Raw genomic sequence first — 18,458 nt, 5'->3', positions numbered from 1 at the left:
TAAGGCCCAGGTGGAATCTGCAGGTATTTATTTATTTTATTTTTTATTTTTTTTGGCACTGATCTTGGAGAAGAATCTGCAGAATTATCTTTAATAGATTTAATGTTGATAAAATGGGTTTAATGAAGCTACCTGGTTACCTGAATGCATTAGATACCATTATTATTACTTTACAATAAAATACATATATAATAATAATAATAATATTTTGTATATGCACTAATGTTCAAAAGTTTAGGGTCTGTATGACTTTTTAAAAATGTTTTTTAAGTCTCTTATACTCACCAAGGAAGCATTTTTTTATTCAAAACAGCAATACTGTTAAATATTATGTAAGTGCATTAGCTCTTAAATTTCTTTAGCTTTTTGGTTATTTTGTCTATTGCATGCCACTTCTGCCCAATCTTTGGACGTGTCAGGTAGTTTTAGTGATATGCCACTCGTTTCTCACAAGATTTGACATTTTTGAAATATTAACAGAATAGAAGGTAGAAAAAAAAGCAAAACAAGGTTTTTCGGGATGCCTCAGCCTAGCTAGTTAACATGTCATTTTCAATGGCCATTGTTAACATGAGAGTTTATGAGGCTTGTAGCGTCAGTGTGCTGGAAGGTTGTGGTGTGCGTACAGAGGGCAATAAAGGCTTCTAGTTTGCTTTCGATCCACTGTTCTCAGGTCAGTGTGTGCCAGCACTGCTCCCCGGCTCGCTGGGCCTCCGGCTGGCTTAGCTGTCAGCAGCATTTCATGGAGACAGTGTCCAAGGAAAACACAGCACAAGGCTCATGGTTGCTAGCAAATGTCTTTTGGAAGGACGTCTCATATTCTGGGCTGTCTGTGCGACTTGATCCTATTGTAAACAAGGCCTTTCCCACATGCATTATGGGAGCTTGGATTAGGATCGGGGAAAACAATGGAGCAACCTCTGCAAGGGGAAACCATTCGAGATGATCCCCGAAGACTTCCAAGGGCCATCGGCATGAAATAAAACAACTCCAATGCATGGTTGGTGATTTTACTTCACCGAGTGTACTCAGCATATTCAGATCATTGAAGTCTGTTGGAGGGCTACAGGAAAGGCCCAGAGGAAAGGGATTTTGGGTTTCGAGAGGGCCAAATTATCAGCTCAGGGATGGATAGATAGAGTTCGTTAAGGATAAATAACCATGATACTGTCCTCATCCACGTCACATGCAACCTCTGGTGAGAAACGTTGAGTTCGTCATGTCAGTTTTAATATATACCAAGATGAAAGATTTTTATGGCACTCTATTTTCTTATAAAACTGTATTGGTTAACTCGTTTCCACTTGTAGCAACGTGTTCAAAAAGCTACTATCACTGCCATTCACGTGTTCCACTGTTCTGTTCAAGTAGGCTGCAACTATTTCCTTGCTCGCAATGCATGCTTCTGAAAACAAAAGCTCTCGTTTTTTTCCTTATCCTCTCTGGTGCATCAGATATAATATATAATTCATTCCTGTGCCTCTCACTATAAGACATAGTGCCACACATGCAACCTCTGGTGAGAAACGTTGAGTTCGTCATGTCAGTTTTAATATATACCAAGATGAAAGATTTTTATGGCACTCTATTTTCTTATAAAACTGTATTGGTTAACTCGTTTCCACTTGTAGCAACGTGTTCAAAAAGCTACTATCACTGCCATTCACGTGTTCCACTGTTCTGTTCAAGTAGGCTGCAACTATTTCCTTGCTCGCAATGCATGCTTCTAAAAACAAAAGCTTTCGTTTTTTTCCTTATCCTCTCTGGTGCATCAGATATAATATATAATTCATTTCTGTGCCTCTCACTATAAGACATAGTGCCAAAATTAGGGAATACCAGTCACCAAATGGGAAGTGGAGATGCCACAGGCGGCGGCTGCTGAGAGGTTATGGATCTTCTCAGGGAGCGCAAAGCACATATCTGGTCCAGGACTCGTCCGAAATGGCAGGGATCTGGTCTCAAAGCAACTGTAGGCCCTCCCTGCCGTTATTAACATGTGTCCTTGAGATTTGACGTCTGCCATATTGAGGGAGGAAGTGTGCTCCACTTTAGCTTTGGCTTGGCGGTTCCTCCCACTTCTGAATCTGTCCTTCTAGCACAGGGCTTGCTTTGTATTGTGGGGCGGTTCAGTGCTTTTGATGTTGTCGCTTCTGAGAGAGGCTGGGAGAACCGATTGTCCGGCCATGCATTGTTTTTGATGAAAACGAGATCTTTCAGGGTGTGATTTGTACAGGTTGCACAAGGGTTTATTGGTTTTTCAACCACATTTGTTCTTAAAGGAGGCCGAGAAATCACATGCCCGAATTATGATATTTATTGGCAAGTATGTAAATAAAATATCTATTAAAAATCCATCTGCTTGCATTCAACAGACGTATCGACTGACGTGATGCTTCTTGCTCACTCAACCTTATGTGGTTAAACAAAAATGGACATTCTACCATAACAAATCGCATGTATATAGAGCATACTGCAATGCAACTTAATTATATTATAAAAGAAAAGCTCTGGTATTGATGTTTTAAAAAGCAGTGAAAGGTTTCTACTTCTGCTGTTTAGGTTGTATGTTGTGAAGTGTGTACATTGTAACACTGCTTCCCCAGAATATGTCCTTGGCTTAACTGATTTTATGTGTGGTCCACCCAAAGTGTAACACAGACTATAGTGTATAAAGGCAAAAAATAAAGAAATAATCTGTTTAGTAATATTCTGTGCAAAAGATTGTAATGTTTTCTATAAAAAAAAATTAATATAAATATTTGTTTTTACTTTTTTAATAAAGTTGCACCTTATGACTGGTTGTGCGTTGATTATTCTACTGCAATTTAGCATGCATGTTTATGTTTATTGAACAATTAGATTTTTAAAAACGTGTTTCAGCCATGGAATGAAAAATTTAATAAAATTATCAATAAAATTAATAATAATAATAAAAAAGTGTATTTTTATCTCACAATTCTGAGTTTACATCTCACAATTCAACATTTAAACTCAGAAATGTGAGATAAAAACTTTACTTTTTTATTTTGTTGTGAAGAAAAAACCCAATTGAGAATACTGAGGAAAAAATGTGAGAATTGCTAGGGAAATTCTGAGTTTATATCTTGCAATTCTGACTTTTTGTCTCACAATTGTGAGATATAAACTTAGAATTGTGTGAAAAAGCTCAGAACTGTGAGATAAAAAGTCTCAATTACCTGTTTGATTTTTCTTTTATGTGCCGGAAACAGGATTTAATAGTAATCAGTATATAAGGTGGAAGAATACATTATTAAGTCTTTTAAAATTGCTATTAAATAATTATCTATTGCACAAATACATACATTTCTAGAAGATCCACAAAATGTGCATCAAATCAAAAGTCAAGCTCTTTGCTTGACATATTAACGTTTGATGTGAGAACTGCATATAGGGTGGCGGTTTTGAAAACTATGCTGAAAAAAGATTGAAATTTTTTTTGCTTGACTTTGCTGGTCTTGGCTGGTTTAGGGTGGTCTCCCGGCCTGGACAGCTGTTGCTCAGCTGGTTTACCTGATCTCCCAGTCTGACCGGCTGAAAATGCCTGAACCCCCTTTAAAACTGACAGGCCAACTAAAACCAGCAAACCAGTTCAGGCTGGTTTGAGATGGGGTTTTTTCCCCAGCAGGTTAGCTCGCATGAATGCTCATTAAAAGTATTTCCCAGTCATGTTTGTGTTCATATGCGTTCCACAAGTTCTTGTTTTAATGATTTGTTTCGCCGTACAGAGACATTCAAGCTGAGAAACTATTCCTTTTAGAAAGTGCGTCAATTTTTACCGGTGTTTTTTCTCTCTTCCTCTCTCTGTCTGTACCGGCCGGCAAACCATCGAGACACACCTCCTAAACGCTCGAAAAAAATAATTCCGACGTTTCCCGAGCGACCAATCAGCTGCAGATCTGCAATGGCCGCGTGCCTAAATAGAATGTTTATGTATGGAGGGGGCCAATCAGAATCAATGAGGGGCGGAGCCGAGCGAATCTCGCCTGGCTGCACGCGCAGGATAGAGTGGGCGTGGCGTCGGGCTCGGCGAGAGAGAAAAGCAAAACAATCATTTTTATCCCTTTTTACCGACTGCTTTTAGGGTCCGTAGTGAAATACACTCTCATCAGGGAGTCGTAATCCACAATACTATTAAATGCATCTTATCCCGCTCAGCACTAAAATCTACCGAGCGCTGGTGATTTTGCTTTAGTCACATTTGATCCAGGTTGAAAATGACTTCCAAGCGGCTCCTCGAGCAGCCTCGAGCCGGCGACAGCACGCATGAGGGGGGCTGCGCCGCGCACCGCGAGCCTGTCACTGGAAAAGCGTCTAAAACGAACACGCTGCAGGAAGGCGCTTCAAGGAATTTTGAAATCTCTCCGACTGGACATTATTATACCTCAACGAGAGAGGGGCACTACATTCATAAGAAGGTAAGTGATGCATGCTCATTTAAGTTTTGCATACGCTGACTTTTTTTTATTTTTGACAGTTCGCTGCGTTTAGTAACGAGTCAAATCGACAGTTACGGTGCAGTCGTACGACGGTAACGTTAGCTCTGCATTTCGATTAAAACTCAAGTCTGCGTGGAGAAATTGCTTGTGGAGTAAATGCAATCTCATTTAATCGTTGCATTAACTGTTTTGCACGTAGTTTAAGATGGCGACTTTACTTGCATGTTCAAAGTTTAAAGAAAAAAAAAAGCAGGGGGTTGGTACATTTAACCGATTCACCCCTCCCCCATAGTGTATCTACCGCGAGCTGAAGCCGGTGGAAGGGTTTGTTTTCACAGGAACGCCGTTTAGTTTTATCTCTTGTGATGGCTTTCCAGGATATTTACTGATTAAAAACGAATGTTTCCATATGTAACTTCCGTTGTGGTTTGGAAAAAAATGTGTTATTATTATATTCACAGTTGGTTTATGGGTCGTTTATGGTTGAAGTAACCATATGCGTCGTTCAGTTCCTTCAGAGCGTTCTTTTTAGAAGCGCGTTGTTGTGTTGATGAGAGCGCGACACGCCCCCTTCCGCGAGGACGCGTCAGAATACTGTATCTGGTCTGGTCTGGTGTGCTGTGGGCCGCAGCGCATGTCGAGCTGCACTTGACCGATACGAGCTGTGCAGTCAACGCAACGCAACGCAACACTGCCATACTATACTGCAACGCATGCATTAGCGCAATGTTTTCGGGGCGTGCGTGCATTTATTGAATTCCATTTAAGCTATCAGGAAGTACAACATATTTAGAATTTCTGTTTTAAGTTCTGAAATTTTTTTTTAACCATTTAAGCTATCAGGAAGTACAACATATTTAGAATTTCTGTTTTTTTTTTTTTTTATTAAAAATAGTACTTGGCATTAGAGGTATGCCGTTAAAATGAGTAATAAGTCATTATTTAATATGGCACATCAGGAATGGGGAGGCTAGTCTGTAGACAGTTATAATACCAACTGACAGGATGCTTCATTAATTAAAGAATAAATGTCAAATTTAATCTTCGGCCCTAGATTTTAGATAAAGAACCATCAATATTGAAGTTTTGTTGCTTTTAGTCCATGTTTGTTAGGTTTAAGCATAAATAATTTTTTTTACATACGTCAGTGGCTTTAACAGAAACTGGGAGTTGTGATATATTAAATTAATCACAATTCATTTTGTGATTCCAAACAAGGTCTCAAGATCTGCATGTTTATCAATAAAAAGAACAGTTATTGAGGGGTGAAATATGATGTTCATATATTACTGTTCATGTATTATTCATATATTCATATTAATTTATTAATTTAATTGTTTTTAAGCCATCTTGCGGCCCCTTGGAAGTTTGCTGGAATTTCCTGTCATAGATAATCCTTGTTTTTACTTACATTTTAGTTAAGTTTTAGTCATTTTGTTGTGTTTTTGTCATTTTTGTTAGTTTTTTTTCAATATGTCTATATAGTTTTTATTAATTTTTATTTATTGGTTTTAGTTTATTTAGTTTTAGTTAAACTAAACGAAAGTGAGAAATATTACTTTGGCAACTAGCTGAAATTAATATGTTTACATATATATATATGTGTGTGTGTGTGTGTATTAGGGATATGCCGGTATCAAATTTTTATGTTGCGATTAATTGCTAATGCTTTTATCACGGTATGCGGTATTATCATGATATTGAAATTTAGTTTAAAAAAGTGCTGTCATAATACAGTATAACGGGTTTAATAACTTTTTTCTTATAACAAAAATAACTGAACATTTAAATGCAATAAAGCAATACAGAAAAATGTATAAAGTTAAAAGTTTTACACAGATTAAAGTGCAAAAGAACTATAAAGACCAATAGGTATCACTTTACAATAAGACCTTATTAGTTAACCTTAGTTAATGCATTAACATTCACAATGAGCAATAGCTACATTTGCTACAGAAGTTATTAATCTTTGTTTAAAAAATACAAGTCTTAGTTCGTTAGCTCATTAAATAACACAGCGTTTCATTACCGTGATATATCGCATTACCGATTACCGGCACAAGTCTAGTGTGTATACAGTATATATACTGTATATATCTCAGTTTATATTGTTTTCTTTTTTTCCCCATATTTATTTTTATTTCAAGTAACATAAATGTGTTTTTTTTTTTTGTGTGTGGTTTTAGTTTTAGTTAAATATAATAACCCTGGAAAATGGATCAAAAGTATTAATGACTCAGGATCTCAGACTATCCAAATTTTTATCCAGTAAAATGTTCTCCAGAAAAGAATGTCTCTAATACCACCTCTTATTGATTAGCAGTAGCAAATCATGATTCACATTTGGCTTTTTAAAGAAGGGCCCTTCAGCATGTCCAGTTCCAACTTTCGGTTTTAAGAGGTCAACATGGAGAGAAAACTGTGCTTGTCAAACATTTTCTTTAGGTCTATGAACAACCATCATAAATAGTGTAACCAAAATAATATTGCTATGTGATTAAAACCGAAATGAATTCTTGTTTCATTCCCTTTGGACACATGTCCTAACTGGTAAACCAAAATTATATGTCTCATTTTTTGTTCTAAGTTTGCATGTGGCAGAGAGGAGGTCGAACAGAGCTCAGGTGGGGTCCTTAAACATGGCTGCCCTGCTCATCGCCTGATCCTGAATGGCACCCACGTGGAGGCTCGGATCCCAGTGAGAGGGCCAGGGGAGCCAGGATGTCACCTGCCATCTCCCGAGACGCCGCACCCGCACACGTCCTCCATCATCCCCGTCCCACATGACAGGTCAGTGCTGATAGTTGTCACCAAACTCATCCCATCACTATAGAGAGCACTGTGCAGATGACACAGTTTGGGTGATATAGTAGTTATATTAATGCATAAATAGCATTCAATGTGTGTTGTATGCAAATACATTACTAGCCAAAAGTTTGGGCACTTTTACTAAGTCTCATCTCATTCCCAGTTTGCACCCTGTGAAGTTAGTCAATAACTTCATACTTTAAAAATGTTTGTGTTTTTTAGTAGTTATGATGACTTTTCCATTATTTCAAAAGTGGACAATAGCTGCAGTAGGATTTTGGAAGTAAAAACCCATTTCATTTTCTCCAGAAGGAAATTGATTTTTAACAATAACTCATAAAGCTTATGAGACAGACCTACTGTGAGTTCCAGGGTTGTTGATTGATGGTAAATGCTTTTGTTGAAGCCATTCGTTCGCATTATTTCTACTTATTGTTAAAATAATTGTGTTTAATAGCTGAATTTGTGGTGAAAAACTACATTACCCATGATGCTGTACAGAAATTCCACCAATCAGAGAGTCTTGACGCACAGATTGAGCCAAAAACGCTCTGCAGGGAAAAGCTATACGGTCAATGAACTTAAATATTAGTATACTGTATATATAAGCACATTTTGCAATAAACTTAAAATATATTTTCTATAGGTATAATCGACACCTTTAAATGAATAGTTTTATGTTTCTCCATAATTTTTTTAATTGATTGTTATTCGCAGTGTTTCATGGGATTGTAGTTCTTTCCCTCACTAAAGCCATTAAGTACACAGTCTTGTACCTTTGTTTTTTTTTATTTTCAAATACATTTTTGGTTCATGGTTCAACGCTTTAACGAAGACTGAAAAAGTGGGCAGGCATTAATGCATTTGTGTCCAAACTTTTGAATGGCAGTATAGTTATTCACATGCAGTAGAGTAAGTTAATCTGTTGAATTCATGCAAACCAGGCCTGAGGGAAACATTAAAGACATGCCTTAAAAAAGTCATAGATCTCACTTGTTCTCCCACTGATTTGATTGCCAAGTTTTTTCTAGGTTTAATGGCTCATTCTGTTTAAAAGTGGAATGAAGTGTTGCTTGATCAGACATGTTTTAATCTGTTAATTGGTTAAATTGGTTAAAATGTCATTCCGCTTGCTTGCATTCAATTGCTTACAAGCCTTTATGGTGAACTGCATCAACTTTAAGGGGACATAGTTTCTGCCAATCTCATGTTAATCTTGAGTACCTATAGAGTAATATCGCATCTTTCATATCTCTGAAGAGTCTTTAGTTTTATCAGATTTATAAAAGAAAAATACAGCTTTACGATTCTCTCCGAGAACAGCCAAGCTCCTGGAGGCGTGCTGTGGGCGGAGCTAAAGAGTCACGAGCACTTACGCACCGATTGCCAACAAAACACAGAAATTGGATGCAGTTTTATTTACCGCCTGCGGTTCCGACTCATGACCAGGATCTTTTATCACTGGGACCGCTCCATCTTTCAGTATCAAAGGATGTGCAAATCCAGCGTTGAACTGGGCCTTGTTTATAAAACATTCGTCACTGAAATGATGGGAACAAACAAACATTTGTGCGAAACTCCGTTGCTGTCCCGGAAAAACAAACTGCATCCACTGTTCATGCAACGCTGGGTTCTTTGGGAAGCTGAACAAGATTATCTTTCCCTCTCAACCAAAAACACACTTCTTTGGAGACATTCTTCTTGAGCAAGTTCTGTAAAACGGAATTCCCATAAAAGGAATTCCACGCTTCATGACATCATACAGGGCCATGGTCAAAAAAAAAACTTTCCGAAACTTATTTGAACCCAGAAGGAGTGTATTTGGCACAGTAGGGCTGCACAATTAATCCAATTTCTTATCGCGATTACAATTACGGATGCCACAATTACATAATCGTTTAAAGCGGCAATTAATCGAAGTCCACTTATGTTATTCTGAGTGTTTTTTTTTTACTGAGTGGGTCTTTCTACAGGTTCTCTTAAGGGTTTGTTTTAATTTATATAACACCATGCATATTTGAACTTTTTTATTATTATTTAAAGAAGAAACCAATCCAATGTATAGTTGACATTTGAGGCTTAATACTATAGAAAAGCAATAAAAGCTTTTCAGTTTGAGTGTTTTCAGCTTGTTTATTTTTATATAAAAATATGGCATGTAGTTGCTTCAAACAATGGTATAAACTAGGGTTGTGACGGTGAGGAAATTTCTTTTTACTGAACTAAATGATTTTTATTACTATAAAAAATCAAAACGAAGGTGGGGGTCGGTGACGCGGTGTGCAAGTGACGTAACCGGTGTTGCGGCTTAACACCGGTATCACCGTCAGCACCGTCTATCGCGGCAAGCCTAGTATAAACATCATTCAATGTAAATTGTGATTAATTGTAATTAATAATTGCAATTACAATTTCAAGGGAACAATCGACAGTTATGATTTTTGTCATAATCGTGCAGCCCTATGGCACAGAAATACTCCGTCATACGTCCAAATCGTTTTTTGAAACTTTGGCCATGTTTAGCATGAGAATCCAACTCTTTAACAGTGTGAATAACTCAGAATGCATGAAATTGCATTAGACCCCCCTTTAAGTTCCTAAAACATTCTTAGAACAGAAGTTACATTGAGTGTCTTGCAGCCAGTGGCTTTTTAACCTCTAACATGACCCTCAGCATACCAGAGGCTGATAGTAATGTAATGGCACAGGATGGCGTGGAGGAGACAGACAGGCAGCTTGGTCAGCATTCAGTCACTGTTTATGCAACCTTCATTTTTGGCGTGTTTCAAATATAGCATTCTGTCTCTGTTTCTGTCTTTTTTGCTGTTTATCTGTTGTTTTCTTTTCCGTTTGTTGTCTTTCATACTCTCATTCTTTCATGCCCATCTTTTTTTTTTCTTTCTTAAATCATATTCATCACAAATATGTCTATGTGAATAACCCTGTCATCATTTACTCATCCTCATGTGAGTAAAAAAGAAGAGAGTCAAGCAAACGATTCCAAATTTTGTCAAACAGGATTTTTGGGTGAACTATGCTGTTCAAGGACACATTACCAATCCAGACCAGGTTGATTATTAAATAGGACTGAAGCTTGGGGCTGAAAGTTGTTTAAGAGATATGTAATCTGTTTTTGTATGTGCACAAACCGTAATCAGCATAGGTAAATGTCAGTTTTGAATCAAAGTGTGTGCGTGGGATGCTTTTCAGAGTGTGAATTGACAATGTATTTGTGTGTGTTTAACTAAATGTGCTGATATAGCAAGTTCAGGCAAATTACTTTATTTACAATAAGGCTTTTATAATGCTCACTGAATTTATGATTTAGCTCTTAGTACACGTTCATATAAAAATCGCACACTTATGCACTATTCTATGACGTTTAGTAGTATAAATAGTGCGAGGAGTGCGTTCACACTGAAAATTTAAAAAAAAAAAAAGTGCACTTTAAATACCCGGATCAGTAGACACGCCCCTTATTGCTGATTGGCTACAAGTTTGTTTTGCTATTCGGCCCGAATCAGTTTTCTAAAGTGTTTTTGAAAAATCACATACCCTGCCTTTAAATAACCGAAAAAACGAAGTGTGGAATGTTGGACACTCAACTGTCGCAGCTTTAATTACATATCGAAGTAATATATTTTTATAATTCACATACTACATGGTTGAATACATATAGTGTATAAGTGCGTAGTGTATAGTGCGTGTTTTGGGATGCAGCTATAGTCTTTTCTGAGCAAGTTTCCTGAACACTCCCCCTGTCTGCTATTGGTTAGCTAAACAGATAGCCCCGCCCCAAACTTATACCATTGGTTGAGCTGTTGCCGTGTCAGTCTTGTCGAGATAGTTAAACAAACAGAATGTTTTGATAGCACCACAAACTCTGCATATTAAACTAGGATAGAAGTATTTTAAAATAAAAAATGATACGTGTTACCTTTAATTTACATTTTTGATTTTTAATAATGAGTCTAAATGGATTTATTGTGCCACTCTGTCAGTAGAAAGTATTGTAGCAATAACTGTGAAGCTACAGTTGTTGCTTTGTGTTTCTACATTATCAATGTGGGCTAGATTTTAATTTTAAATGATAACCTGGATCTTATACTCCCTAAGGGTTTGTAAATTTATGCAAAACTCAGATATGCAGGCAAATGGACTGCAGTGTAACAGTGAGAAAAGCGGATGTTTGTGAGATAAATCCAACACAAGCTTTACCTGTCATATTTTATGACCCCTCCATAAGTCTTTTATTCACCTGCGGTGCTCTTTCTCTGCTGTACAGCTGTCACATTGCCGTCTTTTATGTGTGTTTATATGTGCTTGGCACGTGTCTTAAGGTTTTATGGTCCAAAGCTATAGACAGAAAAAATTACTGTGCATAAATGTACACTTTTTAGTTATCATTATTATATGCATATTAATATTAAATGTTAGTTCATTGTCTACAATGGTTTTAATCAAGCAAACAAAAAAGAAAATGAAGATCAAAAAGAGGTAAAAATGTGCCACTTATCTATCAATATCATGCATTAATACGAATAATAATAAAGACTTTTGCTTTTAAAATTATGCAAAATACTACAGCAAAACAGAATCATTAATGAAATGTATTGGTTTTGGAGCCAGTTCTTTCGTTTTATGTATGAGGAAATTTGCCCATTAATGTATGTAAGACATGCTTTTTCTTTTTTGGCCATTGAAATATTTCTTTTTTGCCCATTGAAATATATCTCTGTTAGTTACACCCAGTTTTAAATTGTTATAGGCTATATTGTATTGTACACAGAGTTCAGTCATTATGCATTGTGCTCATGTTGAGGTATTTCTCTTGAGTGCAGGAACTGCAACACCTTTTTGCAAATGTGATGCCATCTAGACTATAGTACTTGGAGAATTAGACATTGTTAACATTTAGTCCTGCCACTAGATTCTCGGTCATACAGGCAAGATTGCATTTGAATTGAGTGGGAGAAATTACGCCTGATGAACCTCACCATTCACTTCTGGGGCATTATTGATTCATACATCACTGTATGTGATGCACTAAGCAAATACTTCAGTAATTTAGTGTGTTTGCAATTACATGTGTTCAGGAGATAAGGGCTGGTGGCCATACACTTCTTGAGTAGCTCTACACACATTAGTCTTTCATTGACATGTCCAGGCTTGCCTGACAAATCTGTAAAAAGTCACTGCTTTACACTGTGGCTGATCGGTCACACTGGCAGCAAGCCAACGCTTGAATCTATTCTTCTCTTATCAGCGTTCATCTAAAGTAAACTGAGAGACAAAAGCCAAGGTGGAAGGTAGAAACTCCAGCAGATTGAAACCCTCGCTTTTTGAACTTGTCTTGTATCTGCTTGTGCGAGCCTTTGAAATAAACTTCAAGAAAAAGGTGAAGTCAGCAAATTGAGGTTTCATATGAACAAGTCCAGTCATGTGGTCATCTTGATCTTGTGGCATTCAGAAAGAACAATGCTTCATGAACTTCCTGTGCATCTGTTATTGCATAATTCCTTTACAGCAGAAGAAACGAACAATTCGCATACTGTCTGTCCTCTAACAGTCATAGTCCCAAGTCATAGTTTATTGAAATATAGTGTGATGCTGCTATACGTTTTCTTGTGGTTTTTAAAGTATGATTAACTGCAAACGTTTGTTATCAGTATTGTAGAAACATATCCCAGAATATTCTTGTAAAATCCCATAAAATCCCCTGTATCTCAAAATGCAATGAAACTTGAATCAGACGTGATGTCAGATATATTTTTCCTTACTTACTAATTATTAGATTGAACCAAATTTTTTGTTTAATAGAAAATTGGAAAAAAACGTTTTATTTCTGAGGTGATAGGCTGGATGCTGGACAACACTATTGTATACTATTTGTTATAAAAATGCTGTTACCCGTATGAATATTGTTTCAAATAACATTTTTATATATGCTAAGCTTCAAAAGTTTGCGATTTTCTTTAAAATAATTAATACTTTTATTAAGCAAAGGTGCATAAAATTGATCAAAAGTGACAATAAAAACATTTTTAATATTACAAAAAACGTTTGAACTTTCTATTAATCTAAGAATCTTGAAAAATATATAAATGTCATGGTTTCCACAAAAAACATTAAGTAGCATGATTGTTTTCAACACTGATAATAATCAGAAATGTTTCCTGAGCAGCAAATCAGCATATTAGAATGATTTCTGAAGGATCATGTGACACTGAAGACTGGAGTAATGATGCTGAAAATCATCAGTCAGCTTTGCATCACAGGAATAAATTACATTTGAAAATATATTCAAATAGAAAAGAGTTATTTTGAATTGTAAAAATATGCAAAATATTAGATTTTTTTTTGCAGTGTTTTTGATCAAATAAGAGGCTAAAGTACTAATGAAATATATGTTCTGTATTTAATATTTGAATACACATGGTGTCACGCATACTCAGACTGAAGACTATAGACGAAAGACTGTAACATTGTGCAGTTGTGGTTTTTTGACATGAACTACAATAATTACGTTCTTTATAATGAATCACACTAATAGCCAAGTTAAACTGACTTGCAGTGTTTACAGAAGAGGTCACAGCATCTGTAGTTCCAGCTTACTGACTTTTTCACTCTGAAACCTCTCATCGGGTGATGACCTCTGCTCTCAAAATCTAAGGGGTCAAAGGCCCCCTCATATAAGAGCCACAGGAATGACTCATGTGTTCATGTCAACCAGCACGTATCTCACGTCTGGCCAGCCAGCAAGCCGTTAATATGAAGCAAACCAAAGGGTGAGTGGGAGGCATTCCTTTCTCCATCTATCACTCACCTACAGCGTTCCTTTGGCTTACCCAAGCACACAGAGCTTAAGGTGAAACTGTGACCGCTTGAGAACATCAGACGCTCTTGTGCCTCAATTTGATACGTTTGCTGTAATTAACTTCTGTTATGACTGGTTGTGTTGATATTATCAGAATCCGCAACAGATAACGGTGCAAGTTGGCATGCTCATCATGGCTGAGTGTCTATGAAACTGAAGAGAGGAACCAAAACTTCCAGCTGATATTTGAGGGGACGCGCTTCAGATGCTTGCAGTTTAATTGGCTGCTTTGTTCCGCATATGGAAAAGAGAAACAGAAGATTGAGGACTCATCATATTTTTAGTTCTTTCCCTTTGACATGATCTTATGAAGGGTTTTTTAGTACTGAGAAAGTACCACATTTAGGTCTTGTTTACACCTGGTTTGAAGTCAGTTTGAAATCAGCCTTTTTTACTTTCTTAATCCTTGCTGACTTTTTTATTTTATTTTATCTTTGTAATCTTTTTTACAAATACCTAACTTAATCTTCCTTTGAAACATCTTTCCTTAACCTCTGACATCATCAGGCCACTCAGGCTATTGGATAATTTTAAACAATCACCAAATAGCTAGTTTGCTAGATACTTATCCCAATTGAATCAGAAAAAAAAGGGGGAGTTATATTCTGATTGGCTTGGAAAAATGTCACATATGGAATGAGTTGCGAGAAGCATTTCACAATGACTTTAAAGGGTTAGTTCACCCAAAAATGAAAATTAGCTTGTGTTTTACTCACCCTCGAGGCATCCTAGGTGTATGACTTTCTTCTTTCAGACGAATCCAGTCGGAGTTATATTAAAAATTGTCCTGGCTATTCCAAGCTCTATCATTGCAGTCAGCGGGTGTTGCAGTTGAACAGTCCACAAGTCGTCAAATAAAGCTCGCGCATTCATAATAAAACGTGCCTCACACGGCTCCGGGGGATGAATAAAGGCCTTCTGTAGTGAATCCATGTGTTTTTGTAAGAAAAATATCCATATTTCAAACGTAATATACTCTTTTCTCTCACTTCTGCACGTTTTATTATGGGTGTGCGCTCTTTATTTGACGACTTGTGGACTGATCAAATACAACACCCGCTGACTGCAATGATAGAGCTTGGAATAGCCAGAACCATTTTTAATATAACTCCGACTGGATTCGTCTGAAAGAAGAAAGTCATACACCTAGGATGCCTCGAGGGTGAGTAAAACACAAGCTAATTTTCATTTTTGGGTGAACTAACCCTTTAACATTCATTTCATATGACCTGAATGGTCAGTCATAGCAGACTGATGTTTACACCGATGCTTCACCACATGATTGGATTTCATCATGATTTTCTAGGGAAGGGATTTCAACTACATACTGTGTCTGTAGCAAGTCATGTCAGTCATACTGAACATATTCCAAAAGGTTTTCTTTGTATGTATAACCTTTGCAGTTCCAATCACCTTTGCACTAATCTAACATTTATATAAAGTTAATCTTTAAATATACTAATAATTTAAGAACACTTGTAATCCTAAAAATATTGTTATGCCAAAATTCATGTAATTAAAAATTATTTCGTTTTTAGTGGGGTTTTCTGTATTTATTTAGACAAAATAGTATATAGTTTTAATATCAGATGTTTAATGGTTATCATCCCTAACATGAAATGATTATTGGTATTGACCAGAATCCTTATAGCATATTGAAATTATACTTCTATAGCAGTTTTACTTGTAAAACTAATTTTACAGTTAGTGGCACAATTTAGCAGATATAGGAAGCTCCTGAAGGACCCAAGAGAATGTGAGATGTGACACTTATTCCGGATTCAGAAAATCATTTTAGTTCACCATCAATATACAACAACATGGAAATTGTCTAAGTAAGATAGGGATCAAAACAAGCCCATTTTAATCTTCAGTAAAATAAGACATGTCTGTTTAACAAAAGTGATTTAATGGCCTCATTGCATGCTTGCACTACACACACCAAAAAAAAAAAAGTCCTGCAGTATGAGCTTTATAACTACTGCTATTCAACTGGACCATCTGAAAAATCCCTATTATTCTGTTACTTTGGATCGCCCGTTTTGTTTTTATATAATAGCAGATACTTACGCAATTAATGCTGCCCGAGGGAATCTCTCAGTACTTTTAAAGCAGTGTTTTCTGGTGCTGAATTTACCAAAAGCAGCTTTGAAGCTTTCATGATCCAACATGAGGCTGTGGCCACAATTGTGAAATTTCTGGCAAACATAATTTCAGCACCAGACGCCGGCTCTGACCCCAGACATCAGCATGGTACGTCCAGAGCACACGGACAGCGAGCATGCAAGAAAAAAACGACAGAACCAACAAGAAGTTTGTTTTCGCCTGAACCACAGGGTCCAAAAAAACTCTGAACAAAACTAGATCCACACTGCAGCGTGACTTGCACGCCAGGGCCTTGGATTGAGGGTCAAGGTCTGTGTAGGTGGGCCAAACCATGAATGAACTACTTGAAATCATCTAGTGTTTATTAACACCTACAAGCTCACTTGTGGATTGGCCACTTCATTTTTTTGGCCTCTATTCCATTATCACGTAACCACATCACAAGACCATTTCATCCCAATATGACATGAATTTGTGTCACAGCTAACTTCACATCTGTGTGATATTGTGAAATTACACAGTGCAAAGATTGAAGAAACACATCTTTGCTGCAAATTTGATTAAGTTAGCGTGGTTTCTCTGAACTGTTGATTCAGCAGGGTTTGGCTACTCACTGTGATTACTTGCCCCCATAATCTGATTTGTCTGGATTTACATATAGTCATTGAGCAATAATCATTGACCCAACTCCAAGAGATCAATTTATGGGCAGAGCACAACCATGGTCAGATCCAATCACATCATCTCTGGACTTAAGGCTTGTACACACTGTGATGAATATCGCGCGCGATTATCGCCGACGTTTAACACCTCGTGACTAAACAAAGGGTGCCAATGTGAGTGTGCACACTGGCTCGCAAAACGCCAGGGGTAAAAGCGTCATTTAAAAAAAAAACCCGCCTCGGGCTCGTTCTTTTGGTTTGACGCGCTGCGTAAAAAACTGGCCGACCAATGAGATTGGCGCTTTTGTTCACGTGCCTGGAGCTGCTGAAGTTAGAGTAAAACACGACTTGGTGGCGCTCAAGCACAAAACGGTCTTGCCGAGCACACATTGATACCTAACGACGAAAAGGAAGTTAGTAGACGAAGAAGAAGCATCGAGGCAAGATGAATGTAGAGCTGCTGGTCTCATTGGTGTCTGAACACAAAGGGCTTTATGACAAACGCGACAGTGACTACAAAAATCTCGATAAGAGGGAATTGTTATGGAGAGGAATTGCAGATCAAATAGGATTCGATGTGTACCGGGGTATTTTTCATTAAGCGCCATCTAATGTCAGGGAGTGAATTTGCACGTTTACTCGGCTCATCGCCAGCGAAAATCGCTTGGGTATGAACACACAAGACGCGTCGAAAAATGCTGGCGATAAGCGCCCGCGATAATCGTCCCGGTGTGTACGAGGCATAAAGATGTCAAAAGTACTGGTACTTTGGTACAAATGTTAAAATACCGGTATAGTATCACCAGACTTTGGTACACTGGGGGAAAAAAATGGTGTAGGATTTACTTTGAAGAAATTTTCATTCAGGAATTGCTGTTAAATGCAAGAAATAATTACAAAGAAAAGTAACACATTGAATCAAACATGAAATTTAGTAGAAAGACAGAATTTTCTTTTAAAATATAAAAAACAAACAAAACAAAAAATTGTTCTTTACAGTCTACTTAAAGCCACTGCTTTTAAGCTCTCATGAGTACTTGCTTGCATGCGAGAGGTAATGTGGCTGTGCGCATGAACAGTCAAATGCACTTCTCGGTCAAAATGCTTGTCTTGGCAGGATATTAATGTAAACACAGCCAGTTATGTCATAAGTGAATGTAATCAGATGGTCAATTTTATTTATATAGCACTTTATGCAATAGCTTCAAAGCTGCTTTACTCTTTCAGTTTCAGATATCAGTAGTTTCAAGTTTTAAAAATTGAATTTGTTCCCGAATGTAATAACAAACTATTTGAATGGTTAAGTTTTAATTAGCTTTATTATGTAATAATGCATCATATAATAATAACCATGGAAACGATTCTAGTAATTTGAGCAGATTTTTTATTATTAATTCTTTAGGAATGTTTACTTTATAATTTTTTTGAAAACTTGGCAATACTACTTAACTGCTAATTGAAGACCACATACAATTTTGTAAATTTAATTTGTTTATATATATATATATATATATATACTGTATATATATATATATTTTTTTTTTA

General features: G+C 36.9%; 1 protein-coding gene across 2 annotated transcripts in view; it reads left to right on the top strand.

Annotated features, from left to right (window-relative positions):
• Positions 1–4,046: 4,046 nt before the first annotated feature.
• LOC107705730 (zinc finger protein 704-like) overlaps positions 4,047–18,458 on the top strand; it is a 76,380-nt gene continuing 61,968 nt past the window's right edge. For both annotated transcript variants that reach the window (XM_016509174.1, XM_016509173.1), the window contains exons 1-2: positions 4,047–4,439; positions 7,048–7,250. In XM_016509174.1, coding sequence (XP_016364660.1) covers positions 4,239–4,439; positions 7,048–7,250 — 404 coding nt within the window. In that variant the 5' untranslated portion in view covers positions 4,047–4,238. The remainder of the gene's footprint in view (positions 4,440–7,047; positions 7,251–18,458) is intronic.

The sequence above is a fragment of the Sinocyclocheilus rhinocerous genome, unplaced genomic scaffold (assembly GCF_001515625.1).
Source record: "Sinocyclocheilus rhinocerous isolate Xijiao unplaced genomic scaffold, SAMN03320098_v1.1 scaffold263, whole genome shotgun sequence".
Classification (NCBI taxonomy): Eukaryota; Metazoa; Chordata; class Actinopteri; order Cypriniformes; family Cyprinidae; genus Sinocyclocheilus; species Sinocyclocheilus rhinocerous.
The sequence above is the reverse complement of the archived record's forward strand: the minus strand, read 5'-3'. Positions and strand labels throughout refer to the sequence as shown.